This window comes from Chrysoperla carnea, chromosome 5 (genome assembly GCF_905475395.1).
Source record: "Chrysoperla carnea chromosome 5, inChrCarn1.1, whole genome shotgun sequence".
Lineage (NCBI taxonomy): Eukaryota > Metazoa > Arthropoda > Insecta > Neuroptera > Chrysopidae > Chrysoperla > Chrysoperla carnea.
Window position 1 is genome coordinate 59,357,483 of NC_058341.1, and position 26,818 is coordinate 59,384,300.

The 26,818-nt window shown below is 27.8% G+C and overlaps 1 protein-coding gene and 1 non-coding gene across 2 annotated transcripts in view; one reads left to right on the top strand and one right to left on the bottom strand.

Moving 5' to 3' along the window:
• Positions 1–69: 69 nt before the first annotated feature.
• The window catches only part of LOC123299646 (LIM and SH3 domain protein Lasp), a 55,084-nt gene continuing 28,335 nt past the window's right edge, over positions 70–26,818 (bottom strand). Inside the window, exons 3-6 of the mRNA XM_044881917.1 lie at positions 6,734–7,002; positions 3,645–4,154; positions 2,526–2,734; positions 70–366 (exon numbers count right to left, since the gene is read on the bottom strand). Of these exons, the coding sequence (XP_044737852.1) occupies positions 187–366; positions 2,526–2,734; positions 3,645–4,154; positions 6,734–7,002 (1,168 nt within the window). The 3' untranslated portion in view covers positions 70–186. The remainder of the gene's footprint in view (positions 367–2,525; positions 2,735–3,644; positions 4,155–6,733; positions 7,003–26,818) is intronic.
• On the top strand, positions 5,576–5,647 carry Trnaw-cca. The gene has a single exon. It is a non-coding gene; the product is annotated as a tRNA-Trp (tRNA).

Sequence of the window (26,818 nt, forward strand, 5' to 3'; positions counted from 1 at the left end):
TTAACACTAATTGCACAATTAATAAAAAAACAAGAGAATCACTTCAAAATGATCAAATTGTATGCATAAAAATGATTAATTGATGGGGGTGTCATTAATATATATTTAATAGCTTTGAAAAAGGCATTTGATTAATCTCGATTAAAAAATTAATTTTTTTTTGTTAGTTTTTATGTATTTTTTTTTTTAAATAACAACACGTTCAACATAATTTGCTGGTAACATTCCCGTACGTCCTGTACGTTGTACAGTACCAGTCATCCAACCAGCATCAACACTAGCTGCTTGTACAATTAAATCACCATCTAAAAATGACACTTCATCAGCATCTTGTGCTTCATAATCGTATAAAGCTCGATACACACGCTATAAAATATAAAATAAGTGTTAACATGTATTATTTATAAATTATAAAATTAATAGGATATTTAGCACTTTTAATTTTTCACAATTATGTTTATTTCAATAAAATAAAAATGAGTCTATTGATTTTGATTACGTTTTGTGAAATAACTCAGCGATTGATTAAGAAATTTACAAAAGTTGGAAAATAAGTAATTAAATGCAATACGCACTAAACTTGAAGGCGATCACACAGTTTATGAGATAACTAGCTTGATATTCACCCGATTCGCTGGGCTTAAAAGCAAAGATCACCGCGTTATAGTCTTCACCTCCCTTGCTCTTAATTTGCTCACGTTTTTCAATCACTTAGGAGTAGAATTTCGGAAATCCTTGCTTATCGGGCGTCATACAAACAACACACCCTCCAAGTTTTATAGATTACGATTAAAATTGATATATTTTAATTTCCGTGACCCGGGTACCCGTCAACAATAAAATGTATTGTTTTATACAGAGTGTCTTTCTCTTTTTTTAAGTTAACATATGCTTGAAACTCGAAAAATAAGTTTTATTGATCAAAATGCAAACAAAAAATGTTGGGATTATAGACGCACATCTTACGCATACACTAAACTTGATCCAGGTTTTCAAGCTCAATGAAAAGCTCACTTTATTACATACCTGGTAACAGATAGATGAACATTTTAAATTAGAAAAATGTTATCGATTAAAAAAGGTAGCTTTTTGTTTTTTTGTTCGGAACTTTTTTTCGCAAACCGTACAGTTTAGGCAAAAACGGATTGAAAAGTTTTACCCAAAATTGTTTTTTCCCATGTCTTCTCTGGTATGGCGGAATGTTTTTCACATTCTCTTTTCCATTTGGCCATTCAGAGTCGGTATTCATTTATAACATTTGGAACACTTTTTTCACTATCTCGATATTGATATCCAAGTTCCTGACACTAACATTAGGTTAAGGTAGAAAAACCCCCAACTGAAATACTGGTGAATAAAATTCAGACGACAATCACATACTTTTAAAATTAACAAGTGAAAACAAACAATTGACTGAGTTAATTGTTGAAATACCATGTATAGTCAGTATTGATTTCTTTATCACATTACATATACCAACATGTGACACATACATAACTGATAATCAAGTATAGTACATATTATAAAATTTCCGCCCTAATTGTCGCCCTCACGGGTAAACAGTGATGTTTACGAAAAAATGTTTCAAACTAAAGTTGTTTAATTTTTGATAAGGAACATTTTTTACATTTAAACTTTTATTCTATTTCTAACGGTTTACAAGATGGGTACTACGGACCCATGAACCAATTGACCCATGTTGCTCATTTACGAACTTGACCTCACTTTTTACGTCCTAAGCACGCTGTAAAAATTTCAGCTTGATATCTCTTTTCGTTTTTGAGTAATCGTGACCACAGACGGACGGACGGACAACCGGAAATGGATTAATTAGGTGATTTTATGAACACCTATACCAATTTTTTTTTTGTAGCATCAATATTTTTAGGCGTTACAAACTTGGGACTAAACTTATAATACTATGTATATTTCATATATACATGGTATAAAAAGCATTTAGTGGCAAATATCCTATTTAGACCGTGAGACAGAAAGGGTACTTTGTTAAATGATGAAATACATACTTGAAACTTCGTGAGTGGCTTCCTTTTGGCGAATCTATCAAACTTCTCTCTGCGAACTTTTTTGAAAGTGTTACGTGTTCAAACGAGCATGTCGGACACTATGACCACTTGATAAAATTAGTAATTACTATACAATAAAATAGTCAGGCAAAAAACTGCACTAATGAGTTTGTCTACCACCTCGAACATGCTGTACTTAAGTATTTTTGTTTCTGAATAAATACAAAGTTCACTTTTGCTAAATTTTTAAATAATTATTAGTGTTCGTAATGTCCGACAAATACCATGCCGCGTTTTTTCAGACCGATAGCTTTAATATGACGTTATCATGCTAATTTGAAAACGCAGCACTTTCAAAAAAGTCGTAGACAGGAATTTGGTAGACTCACCAAAAGAAAGCCACTCACGAAGTTTAAAGTATGTATTAATCATTTAACAAAACACCCTTTCTGTCCCACTTTATTATCCTGATAATACTTTTATAAATAAGTCGGTACTTACCCCAGTTAAATTGTTTGCATTTTGTGTAGATGGTGGCGGAGGTTGTTGTGTATTTTGTTGTACCACGTTACTATGATGATTGTTTGTATATTGTTGTTGATGATGATTCGCATTCCCACCTCGATAATCGTTGCTTAAAGAACCGTACACATCATTTACAGGATCTAAATCTGAGACAGAACCAATTCTTCTTTGTGGTGGATTCGTTACTGTAAAAATTATAATTTATATAATCAGTTATGAGACATGATTTATCAGACGTATAAAACTGCGGTTAATCTGTGTGCCTGTTCGAAAATTCTTCGTTTGTAAAAAAATAAATTATCAGAGGAAATGTATTTGACTTACAACTTCGTGGACCTTTTAAGAAGATTGTTGTTTTTTTTTTATAATCAATTTTCAAGTTGTGAGATTATAAATACAGTAAAAATTTATAAATATAATAAAAATTACAAATTAGCTAATTAAAAGCTCATAAATTACACAAAATCGCAGATACAAAAAGCAATGGTATATTTATGACACAACAGTTTTATTTACAAAGTCGTGCTTTTCTACAAAAATTATTCACTTCAAGAAATTCTTATGTTCATTTCACAAAATCCAATCAATAGCTAAAATCTCGACTACCTAAGATTTTTGTAGTTTAGTAAAAATTTTGTAATGGTATACGACATCGAATAATCATTTTCCATAGTCTTCTGCCTGGATTTAATTGGGTGAATCAAAAACCGATTAGAATAAATTGCATAATAGGGAATATCGATGTAAAAAATATTTTACCGGAACCACAAAATAATCTTTAGTTTCGTCAATAACGAGCCGGAGAATTACCCTGAACAACTAACGCGATGTTACAGGTTCTAAGAAATAAATAACTTGAAACTTAAGAAAGTTTTTTATTGATAGATTTTTATTACGGGGGGCTCTAATTTTTTAAACTGTCTATGGGAGTAAAATTTCTTAATCAGTCTTTGCTTAGGCTTAAAAATTGGAAAATTTAATCTTTAGGACCTCCTACCGCATATAGCAACTATATATATTTTCATAAAATGAATAATTTTTGTAAAATATCACAACACATAGGTATGAATGATAAAGACTACAAACTACACATACCTGCACCTTGATTCGACGTATAAATAACCGTTGAACTTTGTCTAGCTGAATACGGTGAATTTCTTGGCTGATCAGTTAACGGATCATAATCACTAATCTTACCAATACCACCATGACCAGCATGATGATGGCCACCATGTGTCGGTGTCTGTGCACCAGGTGGATAACCGTGATGATAACTAGACGTAGGTACATTGCTAGCATAACCACCTTGTTGATTTGCAATTGTTGATTGTTCATGTTGTACAAAGACCGCTGAAGGATTATTCATATTGGTTGGTGTTTGATAATGACTTGTTTGATGGTGATTATTGACTTGTTGATGTTGATGCTGATGCTGATGTTGCTGATGATGTTGATTATTTGTTATGGGTGTTTGAGATGTGGCCACATGTGAGTTATGATGATGGGATTGAGATTGGGGTTGAGCATGATGTAATGAAGAGGGAGCATGTGAGGTTTGATGATGTTGAGGTTTGTTTATATGAGTATTTATTTCCTCGGGTACATCTAAAACAACACAAGAAACACTATCTAGCAACCAACGACAACACATACATAAATAATGGAGCGTTTGCATGCGATTACATAAATAAAGCACATTAAATAGTAAATTAGCTGATTAATTTTTTTACTTTTGGTTCAATAAACTACAATTTCCTATAGTACAAACTTCTTGGGGTTTTAGAATCTATATCATTAAATTTCAATGGCACATATTACTCCAATCTAATTATAGATAAATGGGAAAAAAATTGAGAACGAAAGATAATTTGAGATAAGGTCTTTGGCGAGCTTCAATTCAAAAAGTTGAGATGCCATTCTTACGGAAATGTGCCGCTATCTTGAATTTAAGAGTGCATCCAGTTTTCTGCTGTACTCCGTTCCCTAATAATGTCTATAGAAGAAAAATCTGCCCAATTGGTCACGAAATAATAGTTGGTCGGTAATTACGACCAATTACTCGTGACCAATTGAATTGATTCTTCTTTTATAGCCAGCAATACTGACAAAGATAGAAAAATAAAAAGTTATTATTTATGTGGTTTAAATAGCACATTGACATAATATAGACTGAGTGTCAAACGATTTTAAGCGTGCCAACATCTGATGTAATTGCTTAGGTCAAATCCATTGTATATTCGTAAGAAAAATTGTGAAATTCTATTGGCAGTTTACAATGCCAAGGTCAACTAAATTTTTTTAGCACCCCATGTTGCGATATTTGGAGGCTAAATAAATCAACTCAATTGGTCATAGTTGTTCAGTGATCTTTGATCAATTGGTCAGCAAAGCAGCCATTTCTATGGAAGTTTACAATGACAAGGTCAACTAAATTTTTTTAGCTTCTCAAGTTGCGACATTTGAGGCCTGAAAAAGTCATTCCAATTCTATCAAAAGCATACTCTATTAAAAATCAGATTGTTAAGACGTCATATTTGGACCAGTTACTAAAATTTATTGACCAATTGAAATCACTTCGAACAAATTTTGTTCGAAGAATTTCATCCGCTAAAATATTCAAAAAAAACTTCTAACAGAAATGGCTGTATTGCTGACCAGTTTGGCTGACTTTTCAGACCGAATATCGCAAATTGAGGTAAAATCGAAAAGAAACAAAAATTTAAACCAATTTTGTGCTCATGAAAATTATAGAATATTTTCTAAAAGGACATTTTGATTAAACGGAGAAGTGATAATCTCCAAGAGAAGATTAACAATACAAATTATAATTTACGACCTTGCAGCATCATTGAATTTTTATCGAAAAATAATCAATTGAAAATACAAAGATTATAAAATTGTTTCAAAAATACTAATTTTGAACTTCGATCATATGAATACAATTTTTAATCAATCCTAAATTCCTCATAATTTAAAATATTGATTAAAATTTGTTGTGTATGTTTATATTGCATGATAGATACAACGACTCCGTGGCGCAACGGTAGCGCGTCTGACTCCAGATCAGAAGGTTGCGTGTTCAAATCACGTCGGGGTCAATAGAAATTTTATTTTAGAAAATTACCAATAAAAAATAGATATTTTGTTACTATATAGTACAGTCGTACGTAGGTATTTTTACATTAAAAACAATTTTATACATATTTTGGGGAACAAGTGTTTATTATTTTTTGTAAGAAATTCTCTTCTTTAAGGACAGAATTTTCGCAATCAGTGTTTTAAATGTTGAATAATTAAAAATCTATAATTAACAAAAAAAAAAAGCCTGATTGTTCAAAGTAAAAAATGTCCATTTTCTAAAACAAGCAACTCTAATTGGAAATGCCTCTTCATTCTTTTCTTTTTTAAATAGATGCACTGTCCTTTTAAAACCAAGTACCTCGCACGTTGCTTATGGGTTTTGGTTTCCTAATTACTCCAATCATGTTAGGGTTTCACCTGTGATTTTAACGGAATAAGCTGAATTTTTTTGCCAACCTTTATTTTGATGATACAAATGTTGTCTCAAGAGCCACATATGATCACGTGTGCGCGTCTTTGGATATTAAAAGTCAAAGGTCGCGAAAATCAGTTTTTTGAGAATATCTCGTTTTCTTTGTGTTCAATCGTATTTACATTTATAATAAAAGTTGTAGAAGATAAACTTTTCTAAATTTTTTTTTTTTTTACGTCGAACCACTCTTGAAATGGAGGACGATCAAAATAAACGTTTACAAATATTCCGCTTATTCCGAGGTTGGCCACTTTTTTGACTAAGATGATCGGGTTAAATTAAATCTCAATAGAGCCAAATACCTATGAGGGCCCATTGTCACATAATTTAAGTCAAAATTTTTATTGTTTATACGTATTTTTTATTTTATGCATAATAAGACTCATTGAGATTTTTGATCGTAGCGTTCGAGAGGTTTCCTTAAAGTTTCACAGAAATGCATTTGGAACCAAAATCCATAAACGAAGTGCAGGGCACTCATGACTTTTTATTGTGGGCTTCATTTATCGTTAAAAAGAGTTATTTCTGAATGGTTATATTATTATGCATGAATATGTTAATAATAAAATTTAATAGGTACCAAAAACCAATTGAGTATAATTTTAGCAAAAAAAAAATTGTATTAACTTACCAACATAATCACCATTTTCATTAAGCGTTCTTTTTTGTTCCATAGCGGCTTTCTTTTCTAAATCACCATGATATGCAACATTGCTAATAATTTTACTATTCTGTTTTATTCTTAATGTTTCTGGATCATCAGCTACTTGTGTAAATTTGCCTTTACTTTTTTCGAAATCTGCATGATATTTAACGTTTGATTGAATTTTTGTATTTTCAGCGATTCGTTTTAATTCAGGTGTTTCAGCCATTGTCGTTGCTTTTACTTTTGGAATATGCCTAGAAAAAAAGAAATCGTATATGAAATGATTATTATCCCACGTATATGTGAAATAAATCAAGGTATACTAAGTTTAGTCCCAAGTTTGTGTGATAAGATTCCGGTTGTTCGTCTGTTCGCCACGATAACTCAAAAACGAAAAGAGATATTAAGCTGAAATTTACCTGCATGCTTCGGTGGATGGTTTCGAAAATTACTGAATGGATTTAATTAAAATTACTAGAACAGCTGAACGAATCTGGATGAAATTTGACACAGAGATATAGCCTGGAATAGGAGGGAGGGGTGCAAGTGGGGATGTTGCCCAGCAAAGCGGGTATATTTTACGCCACGCAAAGCGGGCGGGTAACAGCTAGTTAATAAATAAAATAATAACAATTAATAAATAATATTTTATACTAAAATAGGTAATCCAATTTGACCTTGTTTACACACACACCAAACTAGTTCATAAAGTTATAAATTAACGACTTTCATCATAAAAATTTTTATATTTTACTTTCTTTATTTTTCCCTTTTAAAGACAAAAATCTATCAATTTTCTTTTTCAAAAAATGAGTCATTCTATGAAATAAAATGGGTGTCCAAAAATTGTGTTAAAAGTTGGGTACTATCAAAAAAATTTCCAAAAACTTTACCACGCATAACAATAAAGCTGTGAAGTCATAATTTCCTAGATCAAAATAAAATTTTATCAGGCAGTATTTTAAGTTTAAAAATTTTTTGTATACAAGGTGTCCCATTTTAATTACTCGAGTAATTAAATATTTTCAACGAAATGTTTGTGAAAAAAATGAAAAACTCGACTAAAAGTTGTTCTGTTTAAATAAGGATATATTTCGCCGATTTTCAAGGTCGTTTAAAAATTAATTAATGTTCATAATTTATAAGAGATAAAAGAAATTTTTTAATTAGAAGTTTTTATTCATAAAATTTTATGTTTTTTTTATATAAATAACAAGTAAAAACAAACAATTGACTGAGTTAATTGTTGAAATTTGCGCCCCCATGGGTGATGCTTAAGAAAAAATGTTTCAAACAAAAGTTGTTTAATTTTTTATAAGGAAAATTTTTTACATTTAAACTTTTGTTCTCTCTCTAACGGCTTACAAGGACCCAAACTCGGTCTCAATTGACCTTTGTTGCTCATTTACGAAATCAACCACACTTTTTACGTCCTGGGCACGCTATAAACGTCTTGGGACTAAACTTAGTATACCTTGATATATTTCATATATACATTGTATGAAAATTCAATTTCCCATTTGTCCTGTTTGAGCCCATTGACACTTTTAATTAGATTAATTAAAATTTTATTTTATTTGCTTAAAATCCACTTTATTAACGCTCTTCCACAAATTAACGCTCTCAAACTTAAATTACTTTTAATTAGCATGCTAAAAAGGACCGTTTATATGATTTTTAGGCATAGTTTGCAATAATGACATAATATTTAGGAATAAAACATAGTTTTGTTAGTATTAATTTTGAAACATTCTGTATTTGATACACTCGAATATAAAATATATAATCCAAGGTTATGATGTAATAAAGGTATAAGTATAAAAACAGTTATTGATCAAAATAAAAATAAAAAAACAGAAACAATCAATTAAATACAAATCTAATTTGTTTTTATTTTACCTATGAAAATAGTACAGTCAGCATTCATTTAATCGACCGTCAGCGTCAGAGACTATTTGTCTGTCTGCACTGTACTTCATACTCTGTGTACACTACATTGTATTTCATAATCAAATAAATATTGGGAGACTACTAAAGACTGAGTGCAATGGAACACTTAAAATACTGCAAAATGATTACACACTAATTTCATTCCCTATTTTGTTTGCACCTTCTCTTTCAAGGGAAAAATTTAAGACAAAACTTCAAAAATAATTTGAATCTCCCTTTTCACTGCTTTTAAATATCGGGTGGATACGATAAAAGGCTTAAATTTGGCAGGCATTGAACAAAAACCAGAGTAACTTGCAAAATAACTGTTTAAATGTGTGAATCATATATTTAATACTCTTATATTGCTAGTGCGTGTAAGTGGAATCATGGCCCGTGAAGTGAAAGAGGAAATGAATGTTTCTATCTCATTCTTTTATTTGAACCGTAGTGCACAAGGGTTACGACTATAGTGCGTCTCGCGGCAGGAAGAATTAGGCTGTCAACTACCGACCATGACATGCATTTTAGGATTACAGTAGAACTCCAATTATCCGAATTAATGGGGACCGGGACCCATTCGGATAATCAAATATTCGGATAATCGGAGTTTTTTTAAAAAAATTGCCTTTGGAGAGAAAAAAAGCTACGTTTTGATATTGCACTATTTTTTATTGAATTAAATGAAAGAAACATGATATTTTCACATGTTTTAAATACAGTAGAATCTCGATAAGTTAAAGTCCAAGGGAAACACAAAATATTTTAAGTTATAGAGGTTTTAAGTTATCAAGTGTCTATGTTAGGTAAAGGTTAATATAGAGGTATGTACATGTTTCTATGTACCCTAGTTAATATAGAGGTATGTACATGTTTCTATGTAGTTACTGAGGGCCTATACAGAGATTATTTATTTAAGTTATAGAGGTTGCGTATTTTAAGTTATAGAGGTTTTGGGCTCTGATGGGAAGGGAACATAGTATTTTTTGAAGTAACAGAGGTTTTTATGTTACCGAGGTTTAAGTTATCGAGATTCTACTGTATAAATAAAATGTACTTATGTACAAGTTTAGAAATAAAAATCATTGTTTTTTAAAGACAATGATTTTTATTAGGTTTTTTAGACTTTTTTTGGACAAATTTTTTTCTGAAAGTGATTCGGATAATCGGCGATTCGGATAGTCGGAGTGATAATTGGAGTTCTACTGTATTTATGTTATATTATAGTTACTACTATGAAGCCTGGAGAGCTTAGTCGGTAAAGGCGTGGCTCTATAATTTGTTATTTTTGTGGTTACTTAGTTCGAATTCAGCAGCAGTCTCACTTTTTTTTTCAACATTTTAATTTAAATTTATTATCATATGTAACTCTTGTTGTAACAACGAGTTGGTTGGGTTGAGTTTGTTGACTATTGAAGAGTTGGTTGGGTTCTAAAGCTTTTTCAAAAAATGGGACACTATTACAGAAAACGGAAATATTTAATATTAAACTTAAAGTAAAATTACATCTAGTTATATTTCATTATGTCACAGTTAGTATCGATAGCCGAGAGCTTAAATCCAAAATTGTTCCAGCAAATTTCCAACTGCCTATCTTTCATAGTTTTGGAGAAAATAAAACCTAATATTTTGTCTTAATTTGCGCCCCCACGGATAAACGTGTTTAAAGTGACGTTTACGAAAAAATGTTTAAAACAAATGTTGTTTATTTTTTTATGAATGTTTATTTTTTTATGTAGAATCAATATTTGTAAGCATTACAAATTTGGGACTTAACTTAGTATACCTTTATTTATGGTACATATATACATCGTATAATAGTTATTTCATAGATTATTATTATTTTTTTTAATTTAAGCCAACCATATTAACTGTTTAACGTCATTAGGGATTTTCCTAATATTATAATACATAATATGTTAATTTCTCCGATGTATAAATATTAATTATTCTTGAATTAACATACGAAGAAAAGTAACTATTTATTTTGTGAGGAAAATCCCCTCATATTAAAGAAATTTTGTCCATTGCGAAAATCTTTAAATACGCTAAGCAAGAAATATGATAGTCAAAAGTAACTAGACCATTAAAAATATGGGCTATTTTTGTGATTGTGTTGTTGTAAATTCCTATGATTTCTTAATATCTGTCTATTTATTCAGCGCCTGCTGAAACTCTGTTTATATCTGTTATCGTAGTTCTATTTTAAGGTAGAATGTCCGTAAATCCACTTTTTTACAGAATTAAATAAAATTTTTGAGTAGATGTTAAGGATATTTTTGTTACAACTTGGACCACACTGTATTTGATCATGTTATATAAGCATCAATCATTTAAAATGACTCGCTATTCACGTACCATTTAGATATAGAATTCTCATTGATACATTTATTATTTAATCTAAAAATAATTAGGCCATGAAAACCATGGTTATTTAATAGTGAATGGTTACTGGTTAGGATTTATTTACATACAATATTGTTCTAAAACATTTTACTGAACACAAGAACACATGGTGATGTTGGTGTTGGTCTATTCAGATACGTTCATTTAATGTATAGGTATTGTTTTTAGTTTTCATTTGTAATAAAATTGATCAAGCATGAGATGATTAGAGGCCATTGTTGCAATCTATGCAACTGCAATATAGAAGATAATTTTGTTGATTTTATACCCTTAATTCCTTATCTACAGAATCACGCACAAAGTAAATAGAAATTGACAGCCAATCAATGAGATTTCAAGTCTATGTACGGACAACGTGACCATACATTCCGATTGAAATTTGCTATGTCCCATTTTCCATTAAGAATCAAAAGATTTGTAATTGAATCAAATGCACTAATACTCTCTGGTGGACGATGTTCAGACTTTTCTAAATGTACACGGAAGAATAGTCGACTTCACTTTCCAAAATCCGTTAATTTTAAGTTCAATAAGCGGCAAAATGTATCCCTAAACTAGCACGGTTTTTTTAGTGGTTGTAGACGATCTTTGAATAAGAAATGAAACTATCTTCTATTTAAATTAATGTGTGTATAGCAACAAAAAAAAAAAAAAAAAAAACTATCTGTAAAGCCATCTATGATTATAGACAAAAACTATTATCGTAAAGCCCTCTATGATTATATACAAACACTATCATTATAAAGAAATATATTATTTTTAATAAAAACTACAAATATATTTTATGTATTGCGTTTTTGAATTATTTTTTAGTATTTGTTGTTATAGCGGCAATAGTAATACACTATGCCGAAATTTCAGGTGTCTAACAATTGCGGTTTATGAAATACAACCCGCTAACAGATAGACAGACAGCTGAGTGTTAGTAATAAGGGCCCGTTGGTTGTTCTCGGTTAATTTTTACGGTTGGTTGAACCCTAAAAATTAAGTAGTCATTATAAGAGCAGAACAACATAAATTATGGAAGTTATGAAAAATTTTATGAAGAAAGTTATTTTGTGGTTTTTCGAACCGATGTATCATACTAGGTATAAGGTCGTTATTGGCTATTGTTTGTAATTTTGAAAATATCTCGATTAATATTTGTCAAGTTGAAATTATTATAAAAAGGAAAACTGAAGAAAATAAAATTTTCCACAATGTATTTACGTAAAATAAAAATTTGAATTTTAACTAATATCAATCGAAATATTCTTAAAATTACAAAGCAACTTTCTTATTATATTTGTATCTTTATATTCAGCTCTGCCGTAATGCGGTAGTTTTGGAACTCACTGTAATAATGGTTATAATATGCTTAAATTGCCTGCTTTACATCCAAAATCGTTTGATAATTTTAGACAAAAACAATTTCTTATTTAATTTCTGAATTTTACGTATTTAAAATTAGATTTTCTAAATTTAAATAATTTTTCTTATAAAATTTATAATTCAAAATTCACAAGCAATAAATATTATTTCATTTTCTGAAAAGATGGATGTTATCATAAACAAAAACAGTTTCCTTTTATTTATTTTCCAAACTCTGCATATCTTAAAGTGGGAACCCCAAAATTTTTAAAAAATAATTTTTCTTGTGAAATTTAAAATTCAAAATGTATAAACAATAAAAATGATTTCATTTTCTGAAAAGATGGGTGATGTCAACATTCTAATGTGATGAATCAAGAAAATTATATAAAACTTATTTAAAAATATACATTCCAGTTTCAGTGATGAAATCATTTTATTAATGTGTTTAATTGTTTGGAACCCTACCCTGTGATATTCATCTTTTGTTTGCATCCTATGAAAGAAAATGACGTCTGGCAACGCATTTCTACAAAAATGGTAATAGAGTATTCTACTATGTATAAAAAATATTTCAAAATGTTGATTTTTCTAATAAAAAGCCACCAAAAAATATATTTCGGCAAAATAGTTTTTGTATTTTATTATTTTTGGCTAGATTAGTTTTTGTATTTTATAAATAAGTATTTCGACTACCAAGTATAGTCATCATCAGTATGAAATGCAGTCTGCCACCAAACAGCAACAAGTAACATACATAATTCGCCATACTGACGATGACTACTTGGTAGTCGAAATACGTATTTATAAAATAAAAAAACTGATCTAGGAAATTGAGGCAAACATCGAAATGTATTATGGTAAGTAGTTTAGAAGCTAGGAGGGAACAGACGTAAATTAATACATTTTAAACTATTTTGCGGTTGTAATTTCATGATTAAATATAACAATATGTATATTTTTGAAAAGTGCTAGTTACGCCCGTTAATTTGATACCAAACACGCGGTCATTAAATGGAAATTTGTTTTTCGATCATAACTTTTTGTTCTCTAGAAATAGCCATATTCAATTTAATATGATGCCACAAAGCCTATAACCAGCGGACTACCAAGACGCCATTGTATAAGTGACAAAGTTTCTAAAACTTTTAAATTTCAAAATCGTGCATTGTGCATTCTAATCCATATATGGAGGACGTGTGGCGCTTATAAATATACATTTTTTTCTTTAAAGTACCGCTTGACCATATAATATATCGATCAATCAATGGTAGAATTCAAATCAGTATATTATTATTAAAATATATTGTTATTTGATTTGAGTGAGTGACACTATAATACACATTTTTTTTACTATTGGTGTGGTTATAACAAGGTCATTCGTGCACTTAGGCCTGCAGCTACGTTATTAGAAATTTTGAGAAATGTTTCCCCTTGGACTTGAGTTTTTAAGTATATAAGCCGGAAAATATTGTAAAATATTGAAAAATTATATGAAATTTTTTTTGTAAAATTGCATATTTTATGAAGCTGAAGTTGGCCGCTAAAAAATACCCACCAAAAAAAAATAGTCGAGAAAATAAAGGATAAAAAAAAAAACATTATTTGTGACTTAGAATGGAATAATTTAGAACGCTATATTATAAGATCAACTCCCAGTATCATTAAGCTACCCATAAAAAGTGAAATTAATAAGAAAATCTTGGGAAAATCATCCTCTTTGTATTATTATGACCAACAAATTTATTTTGCTTACGCTAGTTTTAAGCAACGTTTAACAATGAGTAATAAAAATAAGATATTCAACAAAAAAAATATGGAAAATTTCGGAAAATATGTAAGAAAATTTTCTTATGAAAAAAATTTTTTTTTGGAAAATTTTCTTGAATTTTGAAAGACATGGTAATGTGCGTGAGTACAAATTTTTTGTGTTCGCGAATTTTCTGAGTGTTTTTTTTACGTTGCGGGTGTTTTTTGGAAAATTGACAATAACTTTTTTCTGCAAAATAAAATTTTTTTTTAAGGTAATTTTTTGGAATAACGAATGCATTTCGAAACTATCTATCATCATTAGGTCACTGTTTGAAAACTATATAGTGAATTTTAGTTGAATTTTAAAATGGGTATTTATCTTATAGAATAGTCATGTTTGGAAAACGTCATAATTTTCTTTAGCAAAATAACTTTTTCTTTTAAGCAAATTTTCTCGATAAATGAAAGGCTATTGAAACAATTAAGCACCATTAGATCAGTGTTTGAAAACTATATAGTGAATTTTAGTTGAATTTTAAAATGGGTATTTATCTTATAGAATAGTCATGTTTGGAAAACGTCATAATTTTCTTTAGCAAAATAACTTTTTCTTTTAAGCAAATTTTCTTGATAAATGAAAGGCTATTGAAACAATTTCGGTAGAATTGGTCACCGTTTGGCTACTATTTTCAATGATTACCCTATCTAATATAAGTACATTGTTAAAAAATTAGCGGGTGTTTTTCGAAAATTGACAATAATTTTTTTCAGCAAAATAAAATTTTTTTTTAAGGTAATTTTTTGGAATAACGAATGCATTTCGAAACTATCTATCATCATTAGGTCACTGTTTGAAAACTATATAGTGAATTTTAGTTGAATTTTAAAATGGGTATTTATCTTATAGAATAGTCATGTTTGGAAAACGTCATAATTTTCTTTAGCAAAATAACTTTTTCTTTTAAGCAAATTTTCTCGATAAATGAAAGGCTATTGAAACATTTAAGCACCATTAGATCAGTGTTTGAAAACTATATAGTGAATTTTAGTTGAATTTTAAAATGGGTATTTATCTTATAGAATAGTCATGTTTGGAAAACGTCATAATTTTCTTTAGCAAAATAACTTTTTCTTTTAAGCAAATTTTCTTGATAAATGAAAGGCTATTGAAACAATTTCGGTAGAATTGGTCACCGTTTGGCTACTATTTTCAATGATTACCCTATCTAATATAAGTACATTGTTAAAAAATTAGCGGGTGTTTTTCGAAAATTGACAATAACTTTTTTCTGCAAAATAAAATTTTTTTTTAAGGTAATTTTTTGGAATAACGAATGCATTTCGAAACTATCTATCATCATTAGGTCACTGTTTGAAAACTATATAGTGAATTTTAGTTGAATTTTAAAATGGGTATTTATCTTATAGAATAGTCATGTTTGGAAAACGTCATAATTTTCTTTAGCAAAATAACTTTTTCTTTTAAGCAAATTTTCTCGATAAATGAAAGGCTATTGAAACAATTAAGCACCATTAGATCAGTGTTTGAAAACTATATAGTGAATTTTAGTTGAATTTTAAAATGGGTATTTAACTTATAGAATAGTCATGTTTGGAAAACGTCATAATTTTCTTTAGCAAAATAACTTTTTCTTTTAAGCAAATTTTCTCGATAAATGAAAGGCTATTGAAACATTTAAGCACCATTAGATCAGTGTTTGAAAACTATATAGTGAATTTTAGTTGAATTTTAAAATGGGTATTTATCTTATAAAATAGTCATGTTTGGAAAACGTCATAATTTTCTTTAGCAAAATAACTTTTTCTTTTAAGCAAATTTTCTCGATAAATGAAAGGCTATTGAAACAATTAAGCACCATTAGATCAGTGTTTGAAAACTATATAGTGAATTTTAGTTGAATTTTAAAATGGGTATTTATCTTATAGAATAGTCATGTTTGGAAAACGTCATAATTTTCTTTAGCAAAATAACTTTTTCTTTTAAGCAAATTTTCTCGATAAATGAAAGGCTATTGAAACAATTAAGCACCATTAGATCAGTGTTTGAAAACTATATAGTGAATTTTAGTTGAATTTTAAAATGGGTATTTATCTTATAGAATAGTCATGTTTGGAAAACGTCATAATTTTCTTTAGCAAAATAACTTTTTCTTTTAAGCAAATTTTCTCGATAAATGAAAGGCTATTGAAACATTTAAGCATCATTAGATCAGTGTTTGAAAACTATATAGTGAATTTTAGTTGAATTTTAAAATGGGTATTTAACTTATAGAATAGTCATGTTTGGAAAACGTCATAATTTTCTTTAGCAAAATAACTTTTTCTTTTAAGCAAATTTTCTCGATGAATGAAAGGCTATTGAAACAATTAAGCACCATTAGATCAGTGTTTGAAAACTATATAGTGAATTTTAGTTGAATTTTAAAATGGGTATTTATCTTATAGAATAGTCATGTTTGGAAAACGTCATAATTTTCTTTAGCAAAATAACTTTTTCTTTTAAGCAAATTTTCTTGATAAATGAAAGGCTATTGAAACAATTTCGGTAGAATTGGTCACCGTTTGGCTACTATTTTCAATGATTACCCTATCTAATATAAGTACATTGTTAAAAAATTAGCGGGTGTTTTTCGAAAATTGACAATAACTTTTTTCTGCAAAATAAAATTTTTTTTTAAGGTAATTTTTTGGAATAACGAATGCATTTCGAAACTATCTATCATCATTAGGTCACTGTTTGAAAACTATATAGTGAATTTTAGTTGAATTTTAAAATGGGTATTTATCTTATAGAATAGTCATGTTTGGAAAACGTCATAATTTTCTTTAGCAAAATAACTTTTTCTTTTAAGCAAATTTTCTCGATAAATGAAAGGCTATTGAAACATTTAAGCACCATTAGATCAGTGTTTGAAAACTATATAGTGAATTTTAGTTGAATTTTAAAATGGGTATTTAACTTATAGAATAGTCATGTTTGGAAAACGTCATAATTTTCTTTAGCAAAATAACTTTTTCTTTTAAGCAAATTTTCTCGATAAATGAAAGGCTATTGAAACATTTAAGCACCATTAGATCAGTGTTTGAAAACTATATAGTGAATTTTAGTTGAATTTTAAAATGGGTATTTATCTTATAAAATAGTCATGTTTGGAAAACGTCATAATTTTCTTTAGCAAAATAACTTTTTCTTTTAAGCAAATTTTCTCGATAAATGAAAGGCTATTGAAACAATTAAGCACCATTAGATCAGTGTTTGAAAACTATATAGTGAATTTTAGTTGAATTTTAAAATGGGTATTTATCTTATAGAATAGTCATGTTTGGAAAACGTCATAATTTTCTTTAGCAAAATAACTTTTTCTTTTAAGCAAATTTTCTCGATAAATGAAAGGCTATTGAAACAATTAAGCACCATTAGATCAGTGTTTGAAAACTATATAGTGAATTTTAGTTGAATTTTAAAATGGGTATTTATCTTATAGAATAGTCATGTTTGGAAAACGTCATAATTTTCTTTAGCAAAATAACTTTTTCTTTTAAGCAAATTTTCTCGATAAATGAAAGGCTATTGAAACATTTAAGCACCATTAGATCAGTGTTTGAAAACTATATAGTGAATTTTAGTTGAATTTTAAAATGGGTATTTATCTTATAAAATAGTCATGTTTGGAAAACGTCATAATTTTCTTTAGCAAAATAACTTTTTCTTTTAAGCAAATTTTCTCGATAAATGAAAGGCTATTGAAACAATTAAGCACCATTAGATCAGTGTTTGAAAACTATATAGTGAATTTTAGTTGAATTTTAAAATGGGTATTTATCTTATAGAATAGTCATGTTTGGAAAACGTCATAATTTTCTTTAGCAAAATAACTTTTTCTTTTAAGCAAATTTTCTCGATAAATGAAAGGCTATTGAAACAATTAAGCACCATTAGATCAGTGTTTGAAAACTATATAGTGAATTTTAGTTGAATTTTAAAATGGGTATTTATCTTATAGAATAGTCATGTTTGGAAAACGTCATAATTTTCTTTAGCAAAATAACTTTTTCTTTTAAGCAAATTTTCTCGATAAATGAAAGGCTATTGAAACATTTAAGCATCATTAGATCAGTGTTTGAAAACTATATAGTGAATTTTAGTTGAATTTTAAAATGGGTATTTAACTTATAGAATAGTCATGTTTGGAAAACGTCATAATTTTCTTTAGCAAAATAACTTTTTCTTTTAAGCAAATTTTCTCGATAAATGAAAGGCTATTGAAACAATTAAGCACCATTAGATCAGTGTTTGAAAACTATATAGTGAATTTTAGTTGAATTTTAAAATGGGTATTTATCTTATAGAATAGTCATGTTTGGAAAACGTCATAATTTTCTTTAGCAAAATAACTTTTTCTTTTAAGCAAATTTTCTTGATAAATGAAAGGCTATTGAAACAATTTCGGTAGAATTGGTCACCGTTTGGCTACTATTTTCAATGATTACCCTATCTAATATAAGTACATTGTTAAAAAATTAGCGGGTGTTTTTCGAAAATTGACAATAACTTTTTTCTGCAAAATAAAATTTTTTTTTAAGGTAATTTTTTGGAATAACGAATGCATTTCGAAACTATCTATCATCATTAGGTCACTGTTTGAAAACTATATAGTGAATTTTAGTTGAATTTTAAAATGGGTATTTATCTTATAGAATAGTCATGTTTGGAAAACGTCATAATTTTCTTTAGCAAAATAACTTTTTCTTTTAAGCAAATTTTCTCGATAAATGAAAGGCTATTGAAACATTTAAGCACCATTAGATCAGTGTTTGAAAACTATATAGTGAATTTTAGTTGAATTTTAAAATGGGTATTTAACTTATAGAATAGTCATGTTTGGAAAACGTCATAATTTTCTTTAGCAAAATAACTTTTTCTTTTAAGCAAATTTTCTCGATAAATGAAAGGCTATTGAAACATTTAAGCACCATTAGATCAGTGTTTGAAAACTATATAGTGAATTTTAGTTGAATTTTAAAATGGGTATTTATCTTATAAAATAGTCATGTTTGGAAAACGTCATAATTTTCTTTAGCAAAATAACTTTTTCTTTTAAGCAAATTTTCTCGATAAATGAAAGGCTATTGAAACAATTAAGCACCATTAGATCAGTGTTTGAAAACTATATAGTGAATTTTAGTTGAATTTTAAAATGGGTATTTATCTTATAGAATAGTCATGTTTGGAAAACGTCATAATTTTCTTTAGCAAAATAACTTTTTCTTTTAAGCAAATTTTCTCGATAAATGAAAGGCTATTGAAACAATTAAGCACCATTAGATCAGTGTTTGAAAACTATATAGTGAATTTTAGTTGAATTTTAAAATGGGTATTTATCTTATAGAATAGTCATGTTTGGAAAACGTCATAATTTTCTTTAGCAAAATAACTTTTTCTTTTAAGCAAATTTTCTCGATAAATGAAAGGCTATTGAAACATTTAAGCATCATTAGATCAGTGTTTGAAAACTATATAGTGAATTTTAGTTGAATTTTAAAATGGGTATTTAACTTATAGAATAGTCATGTTTGGAAAACGTCATAATTTTCTTTAGCAAAATAACTTTTTCTTTTAAGCAAATTTTCTCGATAAATGAAAGGCTATTGAAACAATTAAGCACCATTAGATCAGTGTTTGAAAACTATATAGTGAATTTTAGTTGAATTTTAAAATGGGTATTTATCTTATAGAATAGTCATGTTTGGAAAACGTCATAATTTTCTTTAGCAAAATAACTTTTTCTTTTAAGCAAATTTTCTTGATAAATGAAAGGCTATTGAAACAATTTCGGTAGAATTGGTCACCGTTTGGCTACTATTTTCAATGATTACCCTATCTAATATAAGTACATTGTTAAAAAATTAGCGGGTGTTTTTCGAAAATTGACAATAATTTTTTTCAGCAAAATAAAATTTTTTTTTAAGGTAATTTTTTGGAATAACGAATGCATTTCGAAACTATCTATCATCATTAGGTCACTGTTTGAAAACTATATAGTGAATTTTAGTTGAATTTTAAAATGGGTATTTATCTTATAGAATAGTCATGTTTGGAAAACGTCATAATTTTCTTTAGCAAAATAACTTTTTCTTTTAAGCAAATTTTCTCGATAAATGAAAGGCTATTGAAACATTTAAGCACCATTAGATCAGTGTTTGAAAACTATATAGTGAATTTTAGTTGAATTTTAAAATGGGTATTTATCTTATAGAATAGTCATGTTTGGAAAACGTCATAATTTTCTTTAGCAAAATAACTTTTTCTTTTAAGCAAATTTTCTTGATAAATGAAAGGCTATTGAAACAATTTCGGTAGAATTGGTCACCGTTTGGCTACTATTTTCAATGATTACCCTATCTAATATAAGTACATTGTTAAAAAATTAGCGGGTGTTTTTCGAAAATTGACAATAACTTTTTTCTGCAAAATAAAATTTTTTTTTAAGGTAATTTTTTGGAATAACGAATGCATTTCGAAACTATCTATCATCATTAGGTCACTGTTTGAAAACTATATAGTGAATTTTAGTTGAATTTTAAAATGGGTATTTATCTTATAGAATAGTCATGTTTGGAAAACGTCATAATTTTCTTTAGCAAAATAACTTTTTCTTTTAAGCAAATTTTCTCGATAAATGAAAGGCTATTGAAACATTTAAGCACCATTAGATCAGTGTTTGAAAACTATATAGTGAATTTTAGTTGAATTTTAAAATGGGTATTTAACTTATAGAATAGTCATGTTTGGAAAACGTCATAATTTTCTTTAGCAAAATAACTTTTTCTTTTAAGCAAATTTTCTCGATAAATGAAAGGCTATTGAAACAATTTCGGTAGACTTGGTCACTGTTTGGCTACTATTTTCAATGATTACCCTATCTAATATAAGTACATTGTTAAAAAATTAGCGGGTGTTTTTCGAAAATTGACAATAACTTTTTTCTGCAAAATAAAATTTTTTTTTAAGGTAATTTTTTGGAATAACGAATGCATTTCGAAACTATCTATCATCATTAGGTCACTGTTTGAAAACTATATAGTGAATTTTAGTTGAACTTTAAAATGGGTATTTATCTTATAGAATAGTCATGTTTGGAAAACGTCATAATTTTCTTTAGCAAAATAACTTTTTCTTTTAAGCAAATTTTCTCGATAAATGAAAGGCTATTGAAACATTTAAGCACCATTAGATCAGTGTTTGAAAACTATATAGTGAATTTTAGTTGAATTTTAAAATGGGTATTTATCTTATAAAATAGTCATGTTTGGAAAACGTCATAATTTTCTTTAGCAAAATAACTTTTTCTTTTAAGCAAATTTTCTCGATAAATGAAAGGCTATTGAAACAATTAAGCACCATTAGATCAGTGTTTGAAAAGTATATAGTGAATTTTAGTTGAATTTTAAAATGGGTATTTATCTTATAGAATAGTCATGTTTGGAAAACGTCATAATTTTCTTTAGCAAAATAACTTTTTCTTTTAAGCAAATTTTCTTGATAAATGAAAGGCTATTGAAACAATTTCGGTAGAATTGGTCACCGTTTGGCTACTATTTTCAATGATTACCCTATCTAATATAAGTACATTGTTAAAAAATTAGCGGGTGTTTTTCGAAAATTGACAATAATTTTTTTCAGCAAAATAAAATTTTTTTTTAAGGTAATTTTTTGGAATAACGAATCTATTTCGAAACTATCTATCATCATTAGAAAAGCGTTTGAAAATTATTTTGTGAATTTTAAAATGGATATTTTTCTTATAGAATAGTCATGTTTTTTGAAAAACGTCATAATTTTCTTTAGCAAAATAAGTTTTTCGTTTAATAAAATTTTCTCGATAAATGAAAGGCTATTGAAACATTTAAGCATTATTAGATGACTGTTTGAAAACCATACCATATCTTAAATGAAAGTATAATATGAACATTGTTAAAAAATTAGCGGGTGTTTTTTGGAAAATTGACAAAAACTTTTTTCAGCAAAATAAAATTTTTTTTTAAGGTAATTTTTTGGAATAACGAATCTATTTCGAAACTATCTATCATCATTAGAAAAGCGTTTGAAAATTATTTTGTGAATTTTAGTTGAATTTTAAAATGGATATTTTTCTTATAGAATAGTCATGTTTTTTGAAAAACGTCATAATTTTCTTTAGCAAAATAAGTTTTTCGTTTAATAAAATTTTCTCGATAAATGAAAGGCTATTGAAACATTTAAGCATTATTAGATCAGTGTTTGAAAATTCATTTCAATGATTCCAATATCTTAAATGAAAGTATGATATGAACATTGTTAAAAAATTAGCGGGTGATTTTTGGAAAATTGGCAATAATTTTTTTCTGCAAAATAAAAATTTTTTTTAAGATAATTTTTTGGAATAACAAATGCATTTCGAAACATTCTGTCTAGAATTAGTCATTGTTTGCTAACTTTTGAGGGGTTTTTAAGCAAAGTTATCTTTTTATTTTGTAAAATTGTCAAACGGAGACTTCCTCAAGCCACTTCGAAAAATAAAATATGTATACTTTGTATAATTAATTTAAAATAATTGTTCAATTGTCGCGCTAATTTTGCACGTTACGATAAAATAAGAAATAAAAACAAATATGCTTGGAGTAATTTAATGGTCTCGTACTGTACTTGGTACAAAAAATTTTTTTGTAATGTACTCATACACACGCACTACATATTTATAAGTTTTGTTTCTAGGTTCAATAAAATGGGCCAAGAGCTTTTTCTTGGTATAAATTAAACTTCGCCATAAATTAATCTATCAATAAGTTGTTCTTGAAAAAAAATCTGCAGCATAGTTTTTTAAGTTATGATGTGTAACATGATAACCACATAACTGGGTCTTGTTTTTGTTAATAGAAATTGCATTTATATGTTACCTTTGATTCCATTAATCCTTAATTGCACTAAAAATATCAATTTAATCACGATTTCGAAATATTAATGCACTTTTACTTACACATCTTTCACTCTTCAATATTTTTTATCTCACATGAACTTCACAGAAATTGAAATTTCAACACTATAGATATTTAATTTCTGCACTTTTAAAACTAAGGTATACAAACACATTAGAACAATTAACAAACTGGTAAATTTAATCAACAATATAAGCAAGAGATTTAAACGATTAAATTTTATTAAATTGTTATTTTCAAAAACAAAACTTATGTTAACATTTTTTTACATGTATAATTCACCAACTTAAATTTAACATCATAATTCATAATTGGAAATATATTTTTTTAATAAATACACATCAAATATAATTTTATTTATAAATAGTGTTTTTGAAAATATACCCTTCGATATTTTGTATGATAAAAGTGCGCATGTATATGACTTTCTTAACCAAAGTACACTTTTTTGGTGTTAATGTATAGTAGTAATATTTTTTTTAAAATATACAATACCATAGACATGAAAAGATAATTTTTTTTTTCTGGATTGTAATAGAAGAATTTTATTAAAATCTTTTAAAATATAGTCCAGGAAAATTTTCAAATGTTTGTAGTTTCTTGAAATTACAAGATCGGCCATTTCTCAACGTACAGTCATGTTTTTCACTCTCAATGAAAATTTTCGGAATCTGTTTTATTACAATACCTGAAAATTTGTAGGTACTTATATTTTCAATATTCCTATACAATACAATATTACTAATCTGACATTATTAAAAATCACAGTAACGACCAGTGATGATTTTCTTTATCCAAAAAGATTATTTTCGTTTCACTCACGATAACTATTATGCGTAATTCTATACAATTCTGTCCTCCGAACATTCCAACAATCCGGTAGACCCTGATTTTTAGCCGACGTCAAACAAAAAAGGAGGATGTGCTCAATTCGACTGTATTATTTTTTTTATTTTTGAACTTTTTCTTTTTAAAAGCTGGTGCTTCTCTTCCCATTTCAAGTTGGCCCAATTCTGGTAATGGAATGCATGAGAAAATCATAGAAGTGTTAAATTTGTATTAAGTATGTGCGACACCAATGCACTAATTACTCAATGTCACTCCAACGGATTTCGATGACTCTTTGTAAATGACAAATCAATTCGTGGTGGTACTTCAGATTAACAAAACTCACAAAATTTCAAAACAAATTAATATGCACTAAAACTAAAAATAGAAAACGGTAACATAATGTAGTTACAATTATATTATTTTTGGAGCCGGTGTCAGCCAAGTTAATGTAGCAAACTATTCTGTTGTTCTGTGACAGTTGTTTCCTTGACATGCACCGACTGTCAAAAAACAATAATTGTAACTATATTACATAATCGTTATTTTTATACCATGTGTTTATAAAACCACCTAATTAGTCCATTTCCGGTTGCCCGTCCGTCCGACCGGCCGTCCGTCTGTGGACACGATCGGTCAATTGGGTCTTGGGTCCGTAGGACCCATCTTGTAAACCGTTAGAGATAGAACAAAAGTTTAAGTGTAAAAAATGTTCCTTATCAAAAATTAAACAACTTTTGTCTGAAACATTTTTTCGTAAACATTACTGTTTATCCGTGAAGGCGCCAATTTAGCGGAAATTTTATAATATGTACTATACTTGATTATCAGTTATGTATGTGTCACATGTTTGTATGTGTTATGTGATAAAGAAATCAACACTGCCTATGCATGGTATTTCAACAATTAACTCAGTCAATTGTTTGTTTTCACTTGTTGTACTTTTCACTAGAGTGCATATAAATTTGTTTTGAAATTTTTGATGTCGGATTTTTTTTTGTTAAAATTTTTTTATTAATAGTGACACATATTTTTGTTAAAATTTTTTTATTAATAGTGCGATTGTATTGCATATAAATATTGAAAAATATATGTATAAGTTTTTAGTCGATAATACAATTTCCGAAAATTTTCATTTACCGTGAAAAACATGACTGTACGTTTATAAATGGCTGATCTTGTAATTTCAAGAAACTACAAACATTTGACAATTTTCTTGGACTTATATTTTTATATTAAAAGATTGTAATAAAATTCTTCCATTCCAATCCAGAAAAAAAATTATTTTTTCATGTCTATGGTATTGTATATTTTAAAAAAAATATTTATTACTATTTCACACCAAACAAATGTACTTTGTTAAAACAAGTCATATGCATGCGCACATACAAAATATCGAAGGGTATAGTTTCAAAAACACTATTTATAAATAAAATTATATTTGATGTGTATTTATTAGAAAAAATATATTTCCAATTATGAATTATGATGTTAAATTTAAGTTGGTGAATTATACATGTAAAAAAATGTTAACATAAGTTTTGTTTTTGAAAATAACAATTATAAAATTTAATCGTTTAAATCTCTTGCTTATATTGTTGATTAAATTTACTAGTTTGTTAATTGTTCTAATGTGTTTGTATACCTTAGTTTTAAAAGTGCAGAAATTAAATATCTATAGTGTTGAAATTTCAATTTCTGTGAAGTTCATGTGAGATAAAAAATATTGAAGAGTGAAAGATGTGTAAGTAAAAGTGCATTAATATTTCGAAATCGTGATTAAATTGATATTTTTAGTGCAATTAAGGATTAATGGAATCAAAGGTAACATATAAATGCAATTTCTATTAACAAAAACAAGACCCAGTTATGTGGTTATCATGTTACACATCATAACTTAAAAAACTATGCTGCAGATTTTTTTCAAGAACAACTTATTGATTGATTAATTTATGGCGAAGTTCTCACACCAAGAAAACGCTCTTGGCCCATTTTATTGAACATTGAAACAAAACAAAAATATAATAAATAAATATGGAGTGCGTGTGTAGGAGTACGTTACAAAAAAATGTTAGGTACCAAGTACAGTACCAGACCATTGAATTACTCCAAGATATTTGTTTTTATAACTTCTTTATCGTAACGTGCAAAATTAGCGCGACAATTTTTTAATTAATTATACAAAGTATACATTATTTATTTTTCGAAGTGGCTTGAGGAGGTCTTCCGTTTGATAATTTTAAAAAATAAAAAGGTACCTTTGCTAAAAACCCCTCAAAAATTCGCAAACAATGACTATATCTAGACAGATTGTTTCGAAATGCATTCGTAACTCCAAAAAATTATCTTTAAGAAAAATTTTATTTATTTTTAAAATTCAACTAAAATTCACTAAATAATTTTCAAACAGTTATCTAATGATGATAGATAGTTTCGAAATAGATTCGTTATTCCAAAAAATTACCTTAAAAAAAATGTTATTTTGCTGAAAAAAGTAATTGTCAATTTTCCAAAAAACACCTGCTAATTTTTTAACAATGTTCATATTATACTTTCATTTAAGATATTGGAATCATTGAAATGAATTTTCAAACACTATTCTAATAATGCTTAAATGTTTCAATAGCCTTTCATTTATCGAGAAAATTTTATTAAACGAAAAACTTATTTTGCTAAAGAAAATTATGACGTTTTTCAAAAAACATGACTATTCTATAAGATAAATACCCATTTTAAAATTCAACTAAAATTCACAAAATAATTTTCAAACGCTTATCTAATGATGATAGATAGTTTCGAAATAGATTC